Source organism: Mesoplodon bidens, assembly GCF_964165515.1.
Source record: "Mesoplodon bidens genome assembly, chromosome: 15".
NCBI lineage: Eukaryota > Metazoa > Chordata > Mammalia > Artiodactyla > Ziphiidae > Mesoplodon > Mesoplodon bidens.
In genome coordinates, this window is record NC_138171.1 from 11334502 (window position 1) to 11351574 (window position 17073).

The window sequence follows — 17073 nt, forward strand, 5'->3', positions numbered from 1 at the left end:
GGCAAAAACAGATGGTGCTGTTGGAACATCAACCATTATTATTGGGCTGGTTGGTGAGGGGGAGGGGTTTGGGTTATGTCAGCTCGCCTGGATTAAAACTCTCACTTTGATCCTCGCCTGTGTGGCCTGAGGATGAGCCAGTGCCCACCCTCAGGGAGGTGTGGTGACGGTTAAATGAGGTCTGCCTCAGAGACGGGGGCTGGAAAGGGGTGATGAGGGGTAAGGGCAGAGAGGTGCCAGGCTCTTATCAGCACTTCCGGGCTGCCCGTCACCTTGGTGGACCTCAGTCATCCTGAGAATGTGGGTATGCAGAGCAAGGGGCTGTGGGGGAAGCCCTCTGGGGGCCTCGCTGTGATCCCTGGGGCGGCTGGTGAGGCTGCTCCTGCCTCCCCCTCTCCAGTCTGTCCTGCAGCAGCCAGCACAGCAAGCCTTGCTGCTGGACAGGCCGAGGGCCACCACCATCCTCAGCTGCCTGTCCGACGGTGACCTTCGGGGGCCTGGCCTGCGGAGCCGGAGTCAGGAGCTGCCTGAGATGGACTCCTTTAGCTCCGAGGACCCCCGAGACACTGAGACCAGCACAACGGCATCCACCTCGGACGTGGGCTTCCTGCCCTTGGCCATTGGCCCCAACACCTCCATTGAAGAGGGGGTCCAGGAGGACCCCCCACCCCTGGGCCTCCTGCCAGAGGTGTTCCACCTGGCGGAAGGCTCGTTTGTGGAGCAGCCTGGGTGGAGAAATTTGGGAGTAGATGGCCTCGACCTGCCACGGGGCTCCCCCTTCCGCAACCACGTGATCCCCGGAGGCCAGGAAGGCCACGATGAAGCAGAAACTGAGGATGGAGTGGATGGGCCCGGGGTGCCCCTCGAGAGGCCCCTGCAGGATGTCCTGGATTTACTGAGGTCCATGGACCCTGCCCCGCCCCAGCTCCGGGAGCTGGAGTACCAGGTCCTCAGCTTCAGGGACCGGCTGAAGGTACGTTTACTCTTTGCTGGGCGGAAGCCCTGCTTTGCTGATGGTGTGACAACTGGGAGTGAGATTCTGGGGCAGGGAGCCTGGACCAGCATCCTGGCCTCACCCCCGTGTAACCCAGGTGGGCGATGTCTCCTCTCTGGGCCTCAGTCTGTTCATCAGTCCAATGGGTGTAACAATGGCGCTCAACGAGCTGGGAGGAGGATTATAAGAGGAAGTCGGGGCTCATAGTGGATAACTTGTTCCACGTCAGGCCAGATCCCAGCCCCATCTCACATCTTCTGACCTGGGTGGGTGGGGCTGCGGCTCAGCTTTAAGATCCCCAATTTGGGGCATTCTCAGGGTCAGAGCTGGCACTGTGGGAGGCCCCTCACAGCCACACACCCCCCACCAAGACTTCTCCACAGGGCCCACGCCAGGGGCTGTCCTTGGGGGGCTCTCAGAGGTGCTGGCCTGGGCAGATGATTCTGTTTTTTTGGTTTACATATACAGATGTACGTAAGCTAAAATGTATACTTATATATATATATACATACGGCACATATATACAGCATATATACATACAGCCCCTACTTAGACATCAATTTTCTTTTTGGCCGTGCCCCAAGGCTCGTGGGATCTTAGTTCCCCAACCAGGGATCGAACCCGTGACCCCTGCAATGGAAGCACGGAGTCCTAACCGGACCTCCAGGAAGTCCCCATACATCAATTACTTTATGGAACCACTGTCCTATGTGTTCAGTTCACTGGCACTGAAATAGTTTAACAGCTCTCTTCAAAATTCGTTTCGGTTATTCCAGCTCTGACCCCACCCCCAACATTACAGTTCAGCACAGGTGAAAGTTTAATTTTTCACTTTATATCTAGTAACTTTAAAAACACGTTCGCTGTTTACCACTGCTGTGGTCTTTAAAAAGGACCTGCCAGAAAATTTTCAAGAAAAAAATGTAAGAAGTAACGTCACCCTTTTTGTATTTCTTAGCGGCGTTAGTATGTAGAGCCATTCGGGTCGGCACGCACGCAGCTTCTGTCACATACTTGTATTTTGAAAAATACACTTTGCATAAACAACCTAAAGTAATACTGCAATAGGACAATAATTTTGAACATCTTTGAGGAACTTTTTTTTTTTTTTTTTTTTTTTTGGGCAAACCAAGTTAGAACAATACAGATGATTATAGGCTATGGTGTTTAGTTTGACTTTTTCAAGAGAAATTATACACATAGGTATAGGTGTATAAATACACGTATTTATATACATGTGTGTATGTGAGGATTTAATGAGGATTTAATTTATCTTTAAATTTTAAATTTATTTATTTATTTTTGGCTGTGTTGAGTCTTCGTTTCTGTGCGAGGGCTTTCTCTAGTTGCGGCAAGCGGGGGCCACTCTTCATCGCGGTGCACGGGCCTCTCACTGTCGCGGCCTCTCTTGTTGCGGAGCACAGGCTCCAGACATGCAGGCTCAGTAGTTGCGGCTCACGGGCCCAGCTGCTGCGCGGGATGTGGGATCCTCCCAGACCAGGGCTCGAACCCGTGTCCCCTGCATTGGCAGGCAGATTCTCAACCACTGCGCCACCAGGGAGGCCCGAGGATTTAATTTTATACGTGTGTATAGATATTTATATACACGCAGTTAATTCTCACTATTTACAGATTCTGTTTTTGCGAATTCATCTACTTGCTAAAACGTGCTCGTGATGCTTTCGTGGTCATTCAGAGGCACGTGCAAAGGGGCAGATAATTGGAGTCACCTGATGTGCAAGTTCCCAGCTGAGGCTGAAGGAGATGACGCTCTTCCTTCTTTTCTCAGCTCATACTGTACCCAAGTGTCCTTTTCACCGAATATTTAGTGCTACGGTTTCCACATTTCTGTACTTATTTCTGGTGATTTCGCTGTTCGAAACAGCGCCCAAGTGCCAGGCTGAGGTGCTGGCCAGTGTTCCTGACGTGCCTTATGGAGGAAATGTGTGTGTTGGATAAGCTGTGTTCAGGCGTGAGTTAAAATGCCATTGACCTTGGGTTTAGTGTATCAGCGGTACAGTGTCTATATTAAATAAGACGTCTTTAAGCAGACACACAGAAAACAAGGTTACGTATTGATGGGTTGATGAAAATGTTGACCAGAGGCTCACGCCTCTGCATCTCCCCTGGGAGCAATGGTTCAGTTTCAAATCCAGAGGTCAGGTGACTTTACACACCGTAACTACCGTGAATAACAAGAACTGACTGTGTGTGTGCGCATGCGCCTGTGCGTGCGTGTGCGCGTGTGTGTGTGTGTATATATATATATTATTATTTTTTCTATTGGGCAAGGAAATCTCTGCAACTAGTCTTATTCTTCTCTTGTTGCTCAAGGTTTTCTCTTTGGGCTCAACTTTCAGGAGCCCATTTCTGGCTCTTGGGGCAGCGTCTACTTGGGCTATGCGTTCGGTGCACTTTGTGTGAGACGAGGCCCCTGGGGATGGGAATCCGCCGCAGCAGACCTGCCACTGGGAGGCTCTGACGACTTGACACCCCCTCCTCCTGCCTCCCCCGGTCAGGGGCTGCCTTAAAACTCCTCTCCTTCCACGTCTCCCCGGGAGAGGAGACACCTGGAACCCAGAGGCTCGCCTAGCAGCCTCTGGCCTGGGTTGTTGGGAGTTGTTTGGCCTGACCCACGCCGTATTTAAAAAATAATTTGGAATGAGTTGTCGATGTTTAAAAACTGGGCAGCTCCCCACAAAGTCTAGATTTCCACTTTTTCTTGGAAAACTGAACAATCTGGCAACCTCAGGCCTCACACTCCGGGCGGCAGGTGCCCTCTTGGGGGCGGGCCCTGCCCTCCAGCTCTCTCCTGTCACTTGCCCTGTCCCTGTGGGTGTTTGTGACCGGTGAGTTTCTTCAGATCTGCCCTCCTTCCAGCTGTCATGCCAGACCTTGTCACAGGCCATTCGGGAGGGACCTCGGGGACGCGTCCCTTTGCCCGTCCCTGACGCAGGGGATGGCAGCCCTGCTGAGGGACAGTGACCAGGACGCCGTTAGGGTGGGTGTGCTGGGCGGGTGGCCGGGCTGCCCTGAGTTCCGGCTGTCCGTCCGTCCGTCCGCAGCCCCGCGGAGCCCGCCGGGAGCACGCGTCCGCCGAGAGCCTGATGGAGTACATCCTGGAGAGCTTCTCCTTCCTCAGCGCCCACATCGCCCCACACGAGCTGGCCCTGTTTGGGGGCTCCCAGGGTCCCCGGTGAGTGCGCCCGTCCCAGCGCGGCCCTGGTGACCAGCCTCGGGGCCGGGGTCTTCCACAGCCCTGCCCTGATGTCTGTTTTCTTTATTGTGGCCCCGGCCTCGCCCCGCACAGAGCAGGTCCTCGGTGGCCACTGAGTGAACGAGGATACCTCAGCCTGGCCCTTAGCCTTCTGCTCCGAGCGATGGGCTTTTTTTTTTTTTTTAATCTTAAAAAATAACAATAGCGCACTCAGTAGGACCTCTGACCTCTGCGGAGCAATCGCCCAAGCGACCCCGCTCCCTGTTCCTTCTGCACAACCGCCCGCCCTCACCTGCGACACCAACTGCGTTCTCGGTGAAGCAGCTCCCACCTGCCCACTCGCACTGGTCTGAGCGCTTCTCCTGCACCCAAAGCTCAGCAGCACAGAAGCGTGTGAACAGGCCACATTTCTCCTCTCTTCTCACGATCCCATGGGGAGGGTGTGGCATCTCCACCCCCCTCAGGGCTCAGGCTCAGCCCCTGCCCGGAGCAGACACAGTGCTGGGTACGCTTGTGTCTCACTCACCCCTCACGGCCCCGAGCTTGGGGTTCCTGCCCCCACTTTACAGATGAGTAAACTGAGACTAGGGGAGGCTGACTTATCCAGAGTCACAGAGCTAGGAATTAGTTGGAACCTTAGGCTTCTGCTGCAGATTGCACGCCCTGCAAGGTGCGGGAGGGCCCCCAATGCCATCCCAGCACCTGTTTTGAGTTGTTGCTACTTTTTGCTGCTTCTCGTTTTCTCTTAGTTTTCTCCTCAGTTTAACTCCATCTCCCTGGGACCTGGAGCTGGCCTCCCTGATCAGAGCTCTCCAGAGAGGGAGGGTTTCCTCTACCTTTGGAGGGAGCTGAACTGTTAACCGAACGGTCACCCAGTTCTTCTCAATTCAACTCAGAAAGGACAGGACTCCACCTCCACCGCCATCACTGAAAACGTCGTCCAGGGAGCTCACGGCTGGTGCCCCAGAGCTGGATGTGCTGCTCACGGTTCACCTCCGAATCTGCAAAGTGCTGCTGCAGGTGGGTGAGGAATGGGGGAGGGTGGGGTGGGGTTAGGGTGGGGTGGCAGGTTCAAAGCGGGGGTGATGGTGGTGGTGCTGGTGAATAGTCATGGGGTCCTTATACAGCCCAAGCCCTATACCGAAGGCAGTGGTTGTGTCTCTTTCAGTGGCAGATGCCAGAACTCCAATCCAAACTGGCTCAGCCGAAAGGAAATTTTTTGGCTCGTAGAATTGAAAGGCCCAGAGGTGGGCTTCAGGCCCAGCTGGATCCAGGGTTTCGAACGTCATCATGACTGAGTCTTTCCCTCTCTCAACTCTGCTTTCCTGTGTTGGTTGGCTTCACTTTCTGGCAGGCTGGCTCCTTCCGGTGGCAAAGGTGGCTCCTGGCAGCTCCAGCCTGCATCTTACCGTCTTTACCCCTTTGGCAAACGAGGAATCCCCAGATGACAGTCAGGGAGCTACCATCGGGATAGAAGAAAGGATGGGCATGGGGCAGGTGGGCGCCACAGTCATGGTGGTTGGCCTCAGAGGGCATGTTCTTTGCTAACTTGGAGCATCATGTGTTGCTTCCCAGAAACTGGACTCTCCTAATTTGTCGAAGATGGTCCAGGAATGCCTTCTGGAAGAAGCTGCACAGCAAAAACAGATTCTGGAGACGCTTTCTGTGCTTGATTTTGAGAAGGTCAGCAAGGCGACATCCATTGAAGAGAGTAAGTACCTGCCCTCCCTCCATGGGCTGCCCGTGCGCGTGGCAGGAAGTGGTGAGGATGAGAGCCCAGGGCGCCTCCTCTCCCTTCCCAACACCCAGCGTTACATGGAGCCCAGGGGACATGAGTGGGGGCGGTGGCTGGGATCAGACACACACTGTGGGGTGGGAAGGGAGGCCCGCTAGCCTCGGTCAGCTGTGTGACTCTGGGCGAACAACTCACTTCTCTGAGCCTCAGCTTCCCCATCTGTATAGGGGAGGCCGCTGGGTAGGTGCCAGTGAAGGAGCCCCAGGACACATTCGAGGCACACAGTGTGCGGTCAGACAGTAGCTGTGACTCCACTTCTGCCTCTTTCCCCTCCGTGGGACTTCCCTTGTCCATAAGGAGAGGCTGGTGACAGCCCCAGGGTTGTGAGGGCTGCAGGGGGTGACCCAGATGCGGTGCTCACAGCCGAAGCTGCTTGTCTCTGCGGGTCACACTGGGACGTGGGAAAGGGACTCTGCGTTAGGCCAGGCCATCCCTCGCCTCCCCGGCCTCTCAGGGCCTAGTGGAAGGACATCTCTGGGCTTCCTCACTGCCTGCTGTTCCCCACCGCCAGTCAGGCTTCTGAGCCTGGGCTTTCAGTCATCCCGCAGGCCACGCGGAGGAAGGGGTGCCTGAAGCTGTGGAGGGGCTGCACGGAGCCCGGCGCGGTCCTGTCCTGCCCTGGCACGGTGCTGCTGGACCAGCTCAAGAAGACGTTCCTGCACAGAGTCAGAGGGAAATACCCGGGACAACTGGAAATAGGTAGCCCCCTGCCTGTCCCCACCCGCCTCGGAAATGCTTTGTGGCTCCTCTGGGGCCTTCAGCATTGCCTCGGCAGGCCTCCTTGTAGCCCCGTCTCCACCTCTGCGAACGCCTTCTCGGCATGAAGTGGAGGCCTTTCTGAGCTTGACAACAAGGCATCTCCTTTTCCTGGGGAGAGGAGGGAGGAGTCTGTGAAGCCGGGAAGCTGCAAACGTTAGGGGGCTCGTGCACCTTTCTGGGGACTGATTCCATGGCTTCCACCAGAACCTTAGAGCGGTTGAGAAGGAACCTTTATGGGAAGGTAGGCAGGACTTTACCTGCCCCATAGCGGTGTCTTGAATCTTGGCTGGACTCTTTTCCAGAATGCAGAGCTGCAGCACTTTTCTCTGTTGACAACTGAAGGGTGACAGTCATACTCCAGGCAGTGGCTCTGGGCCTTAAGCAGTTCTAACCACCTGCATATTCCCAGGCCCCGGCTCTGTGATTCAGATTGAGGGGCGGGTGGGGCCCAGGGCACATGGATGCACCGCAAGACTCCCAACTCGGGCCTGTGGGCCTCAGCTGGAGCACGCCCCGCGCAGGAGCAGGGAGGGATACCCACCCACACGCCATCAGAGAGCCTTTAAAGTGACCCGGCTGTGGCCGGCTGAGCGGCGCCAAGGGGGCGGGGTCTCGGTCTCCCCTCACGCCTTGTCTGTGTGTCGCCAGTGTGCCGCAGGCTCCTGGAGCAGGTGGTCAGCTGCGGCGGGCTGCTGCCTGGAGCCGGGCTCCCTGAAGAACAGACCATCACCTGGTTCCAGTTTCACAGCTACCTGCGGAGGCAGAGTGTCTCCGACCTGGAGAAGCACTTCGCTCAGCTCACCAAGGAAGGTAGGGGCTGGGGCGGGGGGCACGTAGCCTCAAAGCAACACACTGACGACAAAGGAGTGTCCATCGTGGAGACCTCTGTCTCGGCTTGGTTCTGGGAAGCCAGTGTTTCAGAATCACTGTGCCTTTCTCCTCCAGCTGTTCTTTCGAGAACCAGATTTAATTAGATTCTACATTCAGCCCACGTAGAAATGAGCTCCCAGGGCAGGAGGCTTTACAAAGCACAGAGCAGAGGTCAGAACTGGACAGGAGGGCTATTGCTGGGCTGGCCGGAGTCCCTGAAGTATGGACCTGGGTTTTATTCATTTTCAGGGTGTATTTGATCCCTTGCTAGAAAGCCTTCCTGGAGATTCCAGGAGGCCCCCTTTGAGACCAATCCAGACTGGGCCTTGGTGACCACACGGGCTTGTCCTGGGATTTGCTTCTCCCTGGCTAATGCACGAGCCACAGCTGTCCAGCCCGGCGCAATCAGAGGGGACCCCGGGCCGCCTTTTTCTGTCTCTTGTAGTAACACTCTTCGAGGAGCTGCAGTGCGTGGGCCAGGCCAAGACAGTCAGGAAGCTGCAGGGGAAGCGGCTGGGCCAGCTCCAGCCCCTGCCCCAGACGTTGAGGGCCTGGGCGCTGCTCCAGCTGGACGGGACCCCACGGGTGTGCAGGGCGGCCAGTGCTCGCTTGGCCAGTGCAGCCAGGAACAAGAGCTTTCGGGAAAAGGTACGGTGTGGGAGGTGGCAGCCTCTGGCTGCAGGTGTGTGAGCTGGGGGGAGGTGGAGGGAGGTAAGCTTCCTCTCGGAAAAATAGGGAGCAGTGAGTGACTGGGGGCTGCATCTGTGGCCGGTATGTTGACTTAGAGATGCTCCAGACATGAACACAGCCTTCTGCATGCCCTCAGCACTGGCAGCAGCCAGCCAGCCAGCCCTGGGGAGGGAGCTGGCGTTGCCAGGCGATCGATGGTTAGCAGCATGCCACGTGCTCACCACCTCATTCAGCTCAGTGTTTCTAAAGCACCTTATCTACTTGGTCTCTGAGATGTCACCTGCACGTAGAATGTCTCTTTCTTAGAATTCTGACAGTCATCCTCATTTACTTTCAACTAATGTGTGTGGCTGGCTGGTTCGTTGTGCTCGGTTCACTTGAAAACCAAGGGATTGGACCCCTCTGCCTTTTAGGTTCCTGAACACCTGTGACTCTAATAGATTTCGGGTACCAGACCCCGTGGTGGGAGAAGGGCAATACTGGGGCCTCGGTCTCAGGCTCACCCAAGTGCCAGGCACATCCCCACTGGCCCCTCTCCCGTGCTTAATAGCCCTTAAAACAATTTCGCAAAGCAATTGCCAGCTTTCTTTTCCAGCTGAACCCACTTGGCCATGGTCATGTGACTGATGGGGCGGGGTCAGAGCTGTGACTGGAGAAGAGTGAGGAAGGGAAGAGATGCTTTTCCTGCTGGCCAAGGCAGCAGCCTCACCGAGGCTCCCCCTGTGTGTTCACTTCTTCTGCTGTCCCCGCTGGACAGCGGATTTCTCTGATTCAGCATTTTTTTTTCTTTTTTTTTTTTTTTTTTTGCGGTACGCGGGCCTCTCACTGTTGTGGCCTCTCCCGTTGCGGAGCACAGGCTCCGGACGCACAGGCTCAGCGGCCATGGCTCACGGGCCCAGCCGCTCTGCGGCACGCGGGATCCTCCCGGACCGGGGCACGAACCCGTGTCCCCTGCATTGGCAGGCGGACTCTCAACCACTGCGCCACTAGGGAAGCCCTCTGATTCAGCATTTTATCTAGATGGCAGTTTCGGAACACATTTTGTAAACAGTACTAGAGGAAAAGAGTTTTCTTACGTCGTGACCCTCAGCCCAGGGACCAGCGTTTTTAGATCAACTGAATGCTGTAGCCTACAACTCGACACTGTGCACACGTGCTGTCAGCATTCGGAGGATGAGCCGTGGGCACCGTGGACTTTGCTCTCACCAGCCCCCCGTTCACAGCAACCTTATTTCCTAGGCTTTGCTCTTCTACACTAACGCCCTGACCGAGAACGATGCAAAACTCCAGGAAGCTGCGTGCCTGGCGCTGAAACATCTCAGGGTGAGTTTAACCCGTCCTTGGTGGGGATAGAGAGAAGCTTGCTTGTGGTTAATGCTGAAGTTAGTTCATTTCGAAATGATTCCACTGGGACCAGAAGAAAATCACTGCCAGTGCAGAAGCACCGTAAAGAGCTGGTTGTAGAGGAACAGCCACCAGCTCCAGCAGCAGAAGCTCTGGTGGCAGAGGTCCCTCGGAAACAGTGCCTGTTTGCTGTGGCTCGGTGTGAACAAGCAGGTGGCCCCAGAGACTCACTTTTGAGCTCTTGGATTATATGGTTTAATATCCTCAATGAAAAATGTTCTAAAATCACAATAAGCTCATTGTAGGAAAAAAAAGTGTAAAAATACAGAAACGCAAAAATTATCCATTCTACTTCTTGAGCATCTCTGTGCATAAAGCTTTTAAAATTTATATGGAATTCTGAATTACTTCCTTAGGCTAGACTTAGTGTTATCCCAGGGCCAGAGAATGCATTGATAAATGTTTTTGAAACTCGTGATACAACACACCCATTTACACTCCCGAAAGCAGACAGGAGGGGATGCCCGTTTTACCTCAATCTCATCTTCATTTGTAACCCTTATTTAAAAAAAAAATCACTGCCATTCTGCTAGATGAAAAATGGTCTAATACAGACTAAATTCATTCTGGAATGAACCGGCAGGAAACTCTACAAGGACCATCTGCTTATAATCAAATAACCAGTGAGTGTTAGGGTGCCCACTAGGGGGAGCTAAAGTGCACTCTGGTCCTTGGCCCTGGAGGTGATCAGGTGGTCAGCTGTGCCTGAACCAGGTCAGACCTCCTCTCCTGGTCTGACCTGGAGGGCAGGGTGGGGAGAAGCAGACGGGGTAGAAGGGCCCAGGGGAAAGCAGGTCTTCTCATTTCCAACACGGGCCTTTCCGAAGGTGTCAGGATTGAAAACACGAGATGCTGCCAGTGGCACTTTGATGAACCTGAGGCCACAGGAGAAACCTGGAAGCCTTTAGAGAAGAGAGGGGCTGAAGCCGCAGAGACCGTGCTAGGGCTGGTCCTGCAGGGTTTATAAAAGTGGGTGCCTGTTCCTTAAAATGCCCCCTAATGGTCCCCCTTTCCCCCAACCTCAAACAGGGCATCGAAAGCATTGATCAGATTGCCCGCCTGTGCCAGTCTGACCTGGAGGCCGTGCGAGCGGCAGCCCGGGAAACCACGCTGTCATTTGGTAAAGTACAGCATCCAGCGTTTCAAAGTGCAGTGGGGTTGCTGGGGCCCATAGAAAGGTTGTGCCAGAGAGGCCACAGCCAGCTCTCAGATGACGCAAAATAGCACACGGGACGGGCACCGTTAGCCACCTCTTTGACTGCATTTGGCCAAGGCAGGTTTCCTTTATGGCTGAGGTGGCCGTTTACGACCCTTGGGAATGAAAGCCAGATGCAAAGCAGGATTAAGGTTCAGCGGGCTCTGTCTTGGACAAAGGGACAAGCCCCTGGGGTCCACGTGAGCCAGTCCCAAAGGCTCCCCACCCCCTGCCCTTTACGGCAGCACCGGAGGCCTAGGCGTCTGGAAGTACTAAGGCCACCTTGGCTCACCAGTGTAGAAAAGAGCAAGGTGGGGAGACAACCCAGTGACAGATGACCTTAATATTTCAGGTGAAAAAGGACGCCTAGCTTTTGAGAAGATGGACAAACTTTGCTCAGAACAAAGAGACGAAGCCTTTGGCCAGGAGGCAGATGTTGAAATCACAATATTTTAAAAAGCCTCAGCTAGTGAGCCCAAATCCGGCACCTTTGTTTTTGCTGCTGCCCGGCCTCGACACAGGGAGGGCTTCGGGTGGAGGTACACGGTGCGCTCTCCCAAGAGAGTGAACTGGCCGGAGCTGCTCCCGGACTCTGGGCCAGTTACGAAGCCCCAGGGCACAAGTGGGACTTCTGTATGGGAGCAGAACAAGGGGCTGCACAGCACTTAGAGGGCTGCACTTCAGTCAGTCAGCCTTTGGCTTTGAGCATCTGCCTGACCTTCCCCGGGGCCAGAGCCGGGTCAGTGCCAGCCAGCCACGCCACGAAGGGGCCGAGGCCAGGCAGGCGGAGGCCTGGAATCAGCAGGTCAGCTGGCTCAGCACTTCTGGTTCACTGAAGACTGGGACCGAGGAGGCGAGCAGGCCGAGCGTCCCTGCTGAGGACAGGACTCGGGTCGTCCCCACAGCAGCAGCTGTCACTGTGGGGAGGGCAGAGCCGGGGTTTCCACGGTTCGCCCCCTCAGCCCGAGCTGCAGCCCAAGCGCCACAGGGGAGCCGCTGGCGGCCTGCTGACCGTGGGCCTTATTTTCACTGTGGTTCAACAGCACAAAGGAAACAAGAACATGCCGTCAGCCGAGGTGTCTTGAGTGCCATTTGCTTTGACCTCACTCATCAGAATGGAATCCATTTTCTGAAGCAAGTCAACTTAGGGCTTATTAAATAAATTGCTTCAGAAGCCGTAAGCTAGTTTGAAGAAAGATTTTACTGAACATCATGTTTAAAGAAGGAAAATTAATTTCCTATTTAAGTCTATTAAAAAACCCAAGTGTGTCCTGGGCTGTTTCTGGGTTAAGAATGTAGAGGTACCCTGGGGTCTGGATGTGGTATCAACAGTGGCATTGGAAAGCTCTGTAACTTAAACATGCTCATTTACGTTTCCTGTATATAGTCTGTGCTTTTTGGTTTAACTCAGTATTTATTTGCCTTGCCCATATGTTGTTTCCTGAAATTTCAATTAAAATACCTTTTTATTGGTGTTCCACTCTACCCGAAAAAAGTGGAGGGTAGTGGTTGTTTTCTGGAATATCCTGAGGGAAGACGCCACCCCTGCTGTCCCTCAGTGCTCTCTTTCCAACGTGACATAGACGCAGGGGTGGAGGAGGGCGGCCTCAGGGCAGGGCCGCCCCTTGGACTCTCCACGTGCTCTCTGAGGCTCCCAGAGTCCCCTCTCCTTACACCAGGCGGCATGGCCCTTCTCTGGCCTTGGGCCCTATCTGACTTCTGCTCAGTTACAAATTTAGTTATTTGTTTCCACATTGCCGTTCCTCCTTGTCACGAAAGCTTAGATGTCTTTTTTTTTTTTTGTATCTGAAAACGATTGAGGTGATGACAGTGGGTGTGACACTACCACCCAGGTCCCCACTGTCCTCGCTGGGTGTTGTGTGGTCACATGACCACAGACTTTGTTTCTGGGTTCCATGGATCTTGCTGAGAGGCCACAGCATAAACAGTTTACTCACCAGCCAGCTTTGAAACAGTCGTAAAACCTTGAAGGATATAAGGGAATCCTTTGTAGTATTTCTGCAACATTGTGCAAGTCTGAAATTATTTCAGAACAAGAAGTCAGTCACTTTAGGGGAGACTTACATTTAATTTTGTACACAAAAGGAAGACTACACGAATTGTTTATACTTCACTGTTACCTCTCAGTGTCAGTCTCCACTGATGCGTCAGTTCCACAGCAAATGTGACTAGGCAGAGGTGCTGAGACATGGCCACCGTTGTGTCTTACAGGCAGCCAGCTAAGGGACACACGTTCTTGAGGTTTGAGCAGTTCTTCAAACAACCTTTATAAATTCATTAAGTTATCCAAGGGCCCTAACACTTGAAAAGGTGAGTTTTGTTGTTGTTGATGAAATGGGTTGAGGCCTGGACCGCTGAGTAAAAACACCAGGCGGGGAAAGTGCCCCCAGCCCAGAGGCACCCACGACTCCAGGAGGCCGCGTTGTAATCCTCAGATGCGGAAAAACTATAACCCCTCTTGACTGACAACATCTGCTTCACATCAGCAGGGATGGAAAGAAACAGGAGTTGCCCAGCCTGGTTTAGGCCTATTAAGCAAAGAAATGGGAAGCACCCCAAAGCCATGTTCTTTAGAAAAAAATTTTTATTGTTGCAACTAAAATGCAAACCCATCATTTATATGGCAAGTTGGAAAACTGTACAGTTTGACAGTTCTGTGAGGTCACAGAAGACCCTGAGACGCGCCCCCCGCCCCCCATCATGCATCCACGTATACACACACCTGAAAAGGTATCATACCAAAACACCTCGCTTTTTTTGTTTTTATTTTTGTAAAAATGGTTTATTCTATGGCCATCGTAAAAAATAATGACCTGATGAGTAAATATTGGCTTAAGGCATATAGCAGAGCAGCTCGCTACTTCTCTAACATACGTGTGACAAGATGGAGAACCATCTGTTTTCCAAGGATAGGAGGTTAAACCAGTATATCCATTTTGAAATGCTACTATATATACACACCAAACTACTACATACATATACAGGACTTAAAATAACAGACAAACAAGCCCAACTCAAAAATGCTTACAGCCTGGCACCTCAGTCTCATCCACACCTCACCAAGGCTCTGCGGGGCGATGCCTCAAATGTTCCCACCACAGAATTTCTCTGCACGAACTTCTAACACGTGAAAGGCAAAATGTGAAAATGCTGGCAAAAGAGCAGCCCGTGAGCTATAGCTGCCTTTTTTTTTTCTTGTTAAAAAAGCCACTTAATGTGGAGGTCTTAAGTTCCCCTCGCAGGAAGAGTCGTGAGCACCATCAGTCCCCAGGGTTCAAGGGCAGGGGCAGACGCCTCTCTCAGCAAGGCCCCCGGACCTAAAGGGCCGCAGGCTGACTCGAAGGGACCGTCGTCCAGGCTGTTTCAAGAAGTGTGGTTTCCAACAGTCGCCTTGGTTCCAGATCACGGTCCGCTCAAGAAGAGTGTGAACTTGGCACAGTGGAGGCTGATCCCAAAGGTGTGTGTGTCGCGGGGGGACCCTGCTTGTCTAAATGTCCAGAGTGCGAGGTGTGACTATGGCTTCCCATACCCTTGGAATGTCTGAGTTACAGTGGGGCCCAGCTGGACCAGGACAGGCTGGGCCTCACTAGGAAGTCACCAGAGTGTCATGCCAGGAATCAGGCAAATATCTGTTACTGGACATCGCTCCGCTGCCGAATGGCAATTATTTCAGCAACGGTCTTAGGAACCAGAGCCACGTAATGCTCAGCTCATGCAAAGGTAGACTGGACTTGTACACAGAGCGCATCAGTAAGCAGAGATCTAAGGATTTCAAGCACGTGGTATTTGATCGGGACACAAGAAGACCGTACATGCATCCTAATACACACAGGGAGAGTGGTGACTGAGATTGAGGTTCGAGCAGACAACTGGGGAGGGGAGGAACTGGGACAAAGTAATCTCACGCCATGTGTCTTAAATAGCCAAGTGTTCATTATATATTATCCCCTTGTTCTCTAAACACAGGCAAACCTCTTCTCGTGTTACCCAATGAAATCACGACTGCTTACAACCGTCCTCCTTCCTAGTACTGGTCTGACGCAGCAGGCTCATGGCAAAGTCCTCCGTTCCCAGCGCTACCTGAGGGTTTATTATTGTACTTTTTGATAAAGCCCTTGGTGCAAGGCTGACATCAAAAAACGTTAATACATTATTGGTTTTTGAAGATGCTAGTGCACTGCGGATGCCTTCAGGAGAAAAGAATTAAAAAATAAATATGGAGTGGAGAGGCTCACTACACACGGTCTCCAGGGAGGGCCGCGGGAAGGATGTCGCTTGCCGCCTGCCAGGGACGTGTCGAGGGGGCACCACGCGAGGCTCGCCCCTCCACCCGCACAGGCCGCCTTGCTCTGTGCCACCAGCCCAGCGCCCTCTGTGCCCTCCTCAAAAAATGGGTTGTGGGTCTGGTGTTCAGAGGACGGCGAGGGGGAGAAACGTAGCAGGATGGAGGTGAGGCCAACCACCCGGGAGGGGGGCTTTAGTGCAGAACCGGCGTCCGGCGGGGCGCGGCGGGCCACGCTGTCCGACGGCCCTTGCCTACGGCGGCTGCCTGCTTAGGCGGCTGCGGGCTCTACGGTCAGGGGCGGACCGTGGGTGGAGGTGGGTCAGATTGTGTGTGGCTGTCGAGCAGGAACTAGGATGAAACCAAACACTTTCAGAGGAGCCCGGCCCCGCCCCTGCAGAGCTGCGGACGCGTGCAACACCTCGGCCGCCCTGGCCACTCCAGCCCCCGGGAAGGGGGTTTTGGTTATTATTATTATTATTATTTTTTACAACAGCTCCCCCTTCCCAAAATCACCCCCGAGGAAAAAGCTGTCTGCACGTTGCTAAACCATCGGATGCACTCGAAGGTGGTTGCTTAGAAAGAGGTAAAATATTTAAAATCATTAAAAGAAAAAAAAGAAGTCTTGTGAGGTGATTTCCACGACCAGAGATTTGAGGCTAATCCTCACTCTTCTCCGTAACTTTAACGGTAACACATTCTAATGTGTGGATTTCTACTGAAATGGCATTTATATTCCAAGCAAAGTGGAAACTGCTCCTTCTGGATCTCAATGGCTGGGTGAAAAGCCGGTGGCCACCCTGTGGTGACCTCTGACCCTGAGGCAGGGGCCCTGAGGAACCCTGTTTATGGGTATGGAGCAATGGGGGCAGGACGTGCGCAAGACGGCTGCAACGAGAGGGGGCCGGTGGAGGAGCAGACAACGGGAAGCCAGCGGGACACCCTGAGCAAAAGCAGAAGCCGGGTTCTGTTTTCTAGAGACGGCCTTTTGTTGTTTTTCTTCTTAAAACGGGAAAGCTCGCAGGCACTGTCCCAGCTCAGTGCGCGCTCAGCAGAGGAAGCGCCTGAGCAAGACGATGTCCGAAACCCTCAAACCCTCTCCTCCAAAGGACTTTACATTCGCAAAAGTGTGGGAGTCTTTCCCTGGGAAATCAAATAAAAATTGTGTATCTGGTTACACCACCTAAGGGTACAAGAAAGTTTCGTAAGTGCCTAGTCTTTTTTTTTTTTTCCCAGAAATAACAAAAAGCTGCTTTTTATAAAGGTTAAAAACAACAATGTGTTGTAATTCTATTACTTTTTTTCCAAAAACAAATGAACAAAAAAAAAAAAAAAGAAAAAAAAGAGAGAGAGAGACGTATTTGGCATTTTGTCTACTTACTCCTGAATAGGTTAAGGCCCTGAGATTAGACTCTTCTATTCTTGGGACCACAGGGCTCCTTAAGACCCTGGTGCATCAATCCTCAATTCTCTCTCGTTAGCCCTTCACAGTCCCAGACTTTGAAAACCTTTGATCTGTTTCTTGTGAGGCTGGCTCAGAGGCTCCCGCAGCACTGAGCGCTACCGCCGGGCTGGCGGCCAGGGCTTGCTGTACACGCGGTCTGGCCAGCACGTCCGTCAGTGAAAACATACCCTGTAGCAGAGGTACGCGCCGGCCGTGAGGACCGTGGCCACGCACACGTTGACCAGGAAGGGCTTCCAGTGAGTCGGCGCCTGGTCCTGCTCCTCCCTGGGCGGCGATGGCTCCCCCTGGGCAGGACCTGCCCCCACGACCCGCCTTCTGACTTCAGTGTCTTGACTCACGCTGAGGAATGAGGGGGGCAGAGGCGGGTTACTCACTCGAGAA

The 17073-nt window shown here is 53.4% G+C and overlaps 2 protein-coding genes across 7 annotated transcripts in view; one reads left to right on the plus strand and one right to left on the minus strand.

The window, feature by feature from the left end:
• Positions 1-12401, plus strand: part of RIPOR3 (RIPOR family member 3) — a 74623-nt gene extending 62222 nt beyond the window's left edge. For all 4 annotated transcript variants that reach the window (XM_081257323.1, XM_081257324.1, XM_081257326.1 and 1 more), the window contains 10 exons: positions 401-973; positions 4060-4190; positions 5108-5231; positions 5787-5922; positions 6544-6705; positions 7414-7575; positions 8081-8283; positions 9565-9648; positions 10759-10849; positions 11277-12401. In XM_081257323.1, the coding sequence (XP_081113449.1) occupies positions 401-973; positions 4060-4190; positions 5108-5231; positions 5787-5922; positions 6544-6705; positions 7414-7575; positions 8081-8283; positions 9565-9648; positions 10759-10849; positions 11277-11380 (1770 nt within the window). In that variant the 3' untranslated portion in view covers positions 11381-12401. The remainder of the gene's footprint in view (positions 1-400; positions 974-4059; positions 4191-5107; positions 5232-5786; positions 5923-6543; positions 6706-7413; positions 7576-8080; positions 8284-9564; positions 9649-10758; positions 10850-11276) is intronic.
• Positions 12402-13511: 1110 nt separating this feature from the next.
• PTPN1 (protein tyrosine phosphatase non-receptor type 1) overlaps positions 13512-17073 on the minus strand; it is a 68725-nt gene continuing 65163 nt past the window's right edge. For all 3 annotated transcript variants that reach the window (XM_081255470.1, XM_081255469.1, XM_081255471.1), the window contains 2 exons: positions 16860-17031; positions 13512-16370 (listed from right to left, as the gene is read on the minus strand). In XM_081255470.1, the coding sequence (XP_081111596.1) occupies positions 16341-16370; positions 16860-17031 (202 nt within the window). In that variant the 3' untranslated portion in view covers positions 13512-16340. The remainder of the gene's footprint in view (positions 16371-16859; positions 17032-17073) is intronic.